At 29.2% G+C, this 6,408-nt stretch overlaps 1 protein-coding gene across 1 annotated transcript in view; it reads right to left on the bottom strand.

Moving 5' to 3' along the window:
* Positions 1 to 216: 216 nt before the first annotated feature.
* LOC106788141 overlaps positions 217 to 6,408 on the bottom strand; it is a 149,398-nt gene continuing 143,206 nt past the window's right edge. Inside the window, exons 5-7 of the mRNA XM_014751142.1 lie at positions 4,172 to 4,330; positions 3,024 to 3,378; positions 217 to 613 (exon numbers count right to left, since the gene is read on the bottom strand). Coding sequence (XP_014606628.1) covers positions 217 to 613; positions 3,024 to 3,378; positions 4,172 to 4,330 — 911 coding nt within the window. The remainder of the gene's footprint in view (positions 614 to 3,023; positions 3,379 to 4,171; positions 4,331 to 6,408) is intronic.

Here is a 6,408-nt window from a genome sequence, read left to right as displayed (position 1 = left end):
TATATAAATATACTAAATATAAGGTGACGAGTTATAGAAATGTAGGTTAAAAAGTAGGCTAAGTATTTAACGTGTTAAATTTTGTTTACAAACGAAATCACTGGAATAAAAATCACCGTTGCGCGCTGTAAAATATTACAATACACTTATACGTAAAAATACTTTCTAATCTTGTTAAAAAATGTTTATTTTGTTTGTTTTTTTTTTTTATTTTATTCAAATGTAATCCGAGGGAACAGTACTTTCATTTATGGCCGCTAATCTGTATTGCGGCGTTTCCAAATTTTGTGGATTTAGGTGAAGATTCGTCTGAGTAGTTGGTGCCGAGGATGACACGTTTGATGGCATTTGTTGATTAGCTGAATTTGAACTCAAATCACTATAATATGCGCTACTTGGCGCACTACTCAACGTTGGTCCATCAGGTTCTGCATCACTTCCGGTATACGCCGTATTTTGATAAGACGGACGTTCGCCATTTCTATTGGCCACTCTTAAATCTTGATGATGGTGATGATGATTGTTGTGATGGTGATGATGATGATGGTGGTGTTGCAATTGATTTGGCGTTGGTGGCTCGTTCTCATACATCTCGTAATCGGGTTCTTGTAACCTGACAAGTATTTGTATTGAATAACATTCGTTAGAAATAATTTCAAATCAAAATAAAAATGAAATAATATTTAAAGGAATATAATAACTAATATTTAATAATAATATATTAGTAATTATTAATTAATGTTATAATTAATATTTAATAAATTAATATTTAAAGGAAAAATAATGTTTTTATATGATTTCATGCTTAAGGGAATTTATTTATCAATATTGTTATTCTACAAGACAATAAATAAATCACTTTTTAAGTATAAAATGTAACATAAAAATTATGAATTTTTAAAGTGTTTAAATATTAAAGTAACTTCAAAATTAAGTATATTGTTTCATTCATAATTTATATTATTAGGTTTCTGCACATAAAATGGCCGTTTTTCATATATCAAATTTGACTTATGCAAACTATGCTGTATGTATACAATTTGAAAACTATATAACAACTAATTAATCAATATTGCATTCTCTCTTGTTAAAATTTAAAAAAATGACGGGAATTTAATTGCTAACCTAATACATAACCTCACTTATATCAGATAATATTTGTTATTTTTATTCAGTTTCTATTTAAAATGAAAAATAGAGAAATTCAAGTGATTTTTATGAATGAACCTCTATCATTGATGACGATTTTTTGAATGACTTGATTGAAACAAATTCGAAATTTACGGTTCGAGAAATGGTAGAAAGATTCATTGTGCATAATTCAACTAATACTTGACATTTAAGTGACATGGAAAAAATGCAAAATTTGTACAAATGGGTTTCCTATGAATTGAACGAGAAGGACAAGTTGAGACGTTTAGAAATCGAGAATTCTTTACTTTTCTGACACAAATTTGACAGAATCTTACATAGAATAGTGATGTGCGATGAAAAGTGGATTCTCTTTGACAATCGTCGACGTTTTGGGCAGCTGTTCAATATAGATGAATAATCCAAACATATGCCATAGTCAAATCTTCATCAAAAGAAGATTATGGTTTCTTTATGGTGGTCAAGTAAGAGGATTTTGCATTATTCGTTCAATAAACTAAGTGAGGTTAAATATATTAGAAATTTGACATTATGCACGAAAATTAAGCACTCAGAAGCTCGTATTGGTAAATAAACATGTAGCGTTGTTAATTCATGATAATCACATACCACGACGAAACAAAAATAACTGAGTTGAATGTTGAAATTTTCCCAAATCGTCTGACCTTTTACCAACGGATTATTATCTTTTTAAGCACACACCTGGATGGATTTTTACTCGGGAAAATTTTTCATCGACAAAAAGCTTGTGAATAAGATTAAAAAACTAGCCATTTAATTTGCTGCACAACCTAATATTTATTAAATATTTTTAATTATGAGAATAATATTTTAGTTTGTCAATAAGTCAATGTGATTTTTGTAGTTTATTTATTTAAAACAAATCGCTAAATTAACTAAACACACTTTCATGTTATGTTACATATGTTTTGTTTCTATTCCGAACAATATTGTAATGTAAAAAAATAAAAAAGTAGTCGTGTTAAAATATTAATTTTATTTTTCATTATAAATTAATCGTCGTGTTATAAGTGAAGAGTTTTTTACAATATTTTAATACTGAAATATGAATCAACTCATTAATATGTTTCTTATTATGTGTACTTTTTTTTGTACTTAATTAACTTTATTTTAATGAGCTACTTAATTAACTCATTTCTATCTGACTTTTGGGCTCATTAACTTCATTTCAAGAGATGTTTTAATCATTCATAAATAAAGTACGAGAATACTGTTGTTGGTATTACTGTTACATGCTTTATAATCTTTACAGAATTTTTTAAGCGTGCGTTAATTACAGTAAACTTAGCGTTATGGATTAGCAGTTATTTAATGCAGTTTTTTTTTCAATTGCATAGATTTAAAATTGTTTATTGGCTCGTTAAATATTTATCATTGTCGTGAAAAAATAGTAGGTTTAAAAAGAAAATTAATTGGAATTCTACAAAGTATTGATTATGAAACAAATTATACAATATACATTGACAAGTGTTTATTTCGTATAACAATTAATTATCCAAAAACACGCAGGTATAGAAAATTATTTATTGTTACAGATAAATAATAAAATTTGTTTGAAAAAGACATCGAGAATAAATTTCTACACTAATATAGTGGAAATAATTTAATTTAATTATTAAGAAATGATAGATGAAGAATATAAAGAATGAAATATTATAATTCTCTCCTATATTTTCAGTATAAAATAATCTTATATATTTTTGCATTGTTTCAAGTATTGATCGAGTATTTTAATGGGAAAAATAAAATAAAAGATAAAAATGTAAAAAAGAGATTAATTATCTCTTAACACAAATCAAAGTTTATTTTAATGAAATAAGAATAAAACAAACGAATGAAAAATGATTTACCTTTTGCTGTGTCGTGTTCTAAGGGTTTCCCTTTGCAAAGATTCATCTCCGTTACTAGTGCCGTAATGGCGATGCAATCTTGCAGCATCCAGTTCGTGATATTCGTCGTCTTGACCAGCTGAAGTCGTGCCGTATGCCGAACTTCCTCTCATTTGCAACTGAAAATCGCTCGCATAACTCGCAGCTTGAGAATCAAGTTCGGCATAAAGTGCCTCGTCCGTTTGCATGTGGGTGTAATGATTCTCAACTGGTAAATTCATGGCTCTCCTATGTTGAGGAAGGGATAAGGGTGTAGTAACGACACCCGTTGTACCACCCCCTCGTCTTGAACCAAGCCATGACCAGACGTTGTGTCCTAAATTACAAAAAAAAAGGAATAATAAATGTTACAGTTGAGAAAACTGGAAATGTTAGTAACATTGGACAGAGGATTGGATGGGGATGGCAATTAAATATCTTCAAATATAAGGCTTCTTCGAATTATGAGGGCTGAACCACTTTAAAAGTGAACAGGGGACACAAAAACAATGAAACAAATTTATAATTCGTTTGTGTTCATAGTTAAAAATTATTAACTACACTTTTGATTCAGAATGATTTATATTAATTACATTTGTATAAACTTTTCTAAACAATTTATTTATTCATTTATTACTCGTTAAGAAGCATCAATAGTAGTTTAATAAAAAGCATACTTTAGAAATATATTTTTGTAGTATATTTTGACATATATAAAATCTAGACACATATAACATTTAGAGTTGGTCCCAAGCTCAGATAAAAGGAGAGGGTAGAGGGTTCGGGGATGAGGCTAGCAACCTACCCTCGGTAAAAAACAATAAATAGCTTCTAGAAATAATAATAATAAAAAGAAAAGCTATTATAACAGGACAAAGTCTTAATAAAATGAGAAAGAAGAAGAAGAAGATTTTGACATATCATTTTCCATCATATTGCTAAACATTGCTTAAAACAAAGATTTATGAAATAATTCGGTCTCGAATACAATAAGAATTATGATGCTTGCCAATTCATATTATCGTTCGGTTTATTTACAAATTTCAGACCAATATATGTCACGATTTATTATTATTAGAAAAAACAAATGATTGATTTGTTTAAGGAATCAAAACGATAGGATTACTCACCAGGACTAGGAGCAACGTCGTGATAAGGGGGTAACTTATCAAGTTCTAATGGAGCTCGATCTGGTATAACGGCTACTCCACCGCCATTCCCACCCCCTCCACCATTCGAGCCAGCTTCCTGAGTGTTAGGGTCTTCAACACCAACGCCGCAACAACTCGCTGAAACAAGAACCTTAAGGTTAACACAGCGATCTCTTTCTCATTTTGTTCGTTGTTCCGGAAAATTCGTTTGTGCTTATATATAGACCTGTGAGTTGAAATTCTTCTCAAATTTCATTCTCTTTTCGAAGATTCGCTGCGTTAAGTTGGTTGAGGAAAAAGAGAGAAAGAGAGTGAGAGAAGGGGGGAGGGAGGGAAAGTTTTAAAGATTTTTTCTCGTGGATAGAAACGTATAAGCAGAACGAAACACGTCAAGTGCCAGGTGAGCTTGCTAGGAATCCTGATACGTTATACTCATTCATGCGAGGGTTTATGCAAGCCACCTATATTATATATATATATATGTATAGGGTGTTCTCACAAAACAATTTAATATTTATACAGTACTAGTAGATCCGGCCACGTGTTGCTGTAGCTAAGGTATACGTTAATTCATATTATAGTAAACAATTCAATACAATGAAATGATTATTTACGAATAAAGACGGAAACGTTATATAGCCGGTATAAAAATATAGAATTTTAGATTTTATTAATCTTACATTAAAGTTACGAAAAATGTACGTGTTTGTCAATGTAAATGTAAAATAATGTATTGTTGGTTTGCGTATTTTGATTATTATTATGAGTAAAGTCATATGAAAATTACATATAAGAATCAAGTACTATAATTATTAGATCTGGTTAATAATAAATCATTTCATCCCTATAAAATACCTTACCTAAAAATATTTACCACTCGAAGTATTAAAAAGTGACTTATTACTAGCTTTTCGATTTATAAAAAGTTTTTTTTTATATGTTCTTTTTTTTACAGTGTTGCAAATTTTCTCAAAAATTTCATATTTTTCTTGGACAATGAAATAAACAGGGTGGATTCAGTTTCGTAATTTTAATTGTAAGTAATTTATTATATATTGGTGAAAAATATTCTTTGTTTTTCAAATATATATCCCCGTAAAAAGAAATCCAAGGGGTTGAAATTGGGGAATCAGAACTGTTTCATCACGTTCAATTTACTTTTTACTGAATATAATATTTAAATACTCCAAAAAGTCAGTAAATTGACTTTACGATTTATGTTTATTAATTGTAAAACTTTCTTACTCAGTATAGTATATTCTATATACTGTATAAATATTTAATGATTTTTATTGAACACCTTGTATATATATACATGATATGATACCGAATTCTTCAAATTCTATAACAAATAGGTGTAAGAAAACAAAAATTATTGATTTATTCAGAAAAAATTTAATATAACTTTGAAAAATTATAAAACAAAAAAAACAATTGATCATTTATTAAAATTACGTAAAAAGTTCAATTTAAACTACCCTATACTTAATAAACATTTTTCTAATGAGACTGTTAATAACAGTAATCTCTACTGATCACAATTCGTGAATCACCCAGTATATATGTAGTTGTACTCTCTATGGATACCTATATTATACGTATGAGACGTCTATAGTTCATATATATATATAAATATGTATGTATATGTACATATATAAAAACGTTCCCGAATCCGAGCATTATGACATAAGCAAAAGTATGAAAAAAAAGGCGGCTGTTTTCTGTACGTTCGTATTGTGGTCCTGTCATCGTGCCGTCATGGGGCCTCATAGAACCATACTGGAGATCGGAGTGCAGAATGATGTGGAGGTTGTTCGAAGTATACTAAGAGAGATGGGTAAGAGAAGATTGAGAGAGAGTGAGTGAGATAGAAAGAGAAAGAAGAAACTCCGTCCTGGAATTCATAGATCAGAAGTGCCGCCTTATGGTAAAGTAGACACAAGAGTATGATGCCGTGTCAATGGGAAAAAAGAATGAATGAAATTATAGAATCTTCGTGGAGTTGTTCGCTTTTTTATTCTTTCGTTTCGTTTTGTTTTTTTTTCTTTTAAAATCCGCTTATGGATAATATAGTGAGTCATAAAAGAATATTCGTACCTGATACCTGATTGTAAATTTGAAATTATTGATATTTCCTTGTAACGTATATATTCAATATTTCTATATGTAGAAATTTATTGTTGGATTATTTAAATTTTTAAATTTATATCAATAAA

Source organism: Polistes canadensis, unplaced genomic scaffold, assembly GCF_001313835.1.
Source record: "Polistes canadensis isolate GaletaPanama2010 unplaced genomic scaffold, ASM131383v1 scaffold_127, whole genome shotgun sequence".
NCBI lineage: Eukaryota > Metazoa > Arthropoda > Insecta > Hymenoptera > Vespidae > Polistes > Polistes canadensis.
This window is presented reverse-complemented; position numbering and strand designations above follow the sequence as displayed.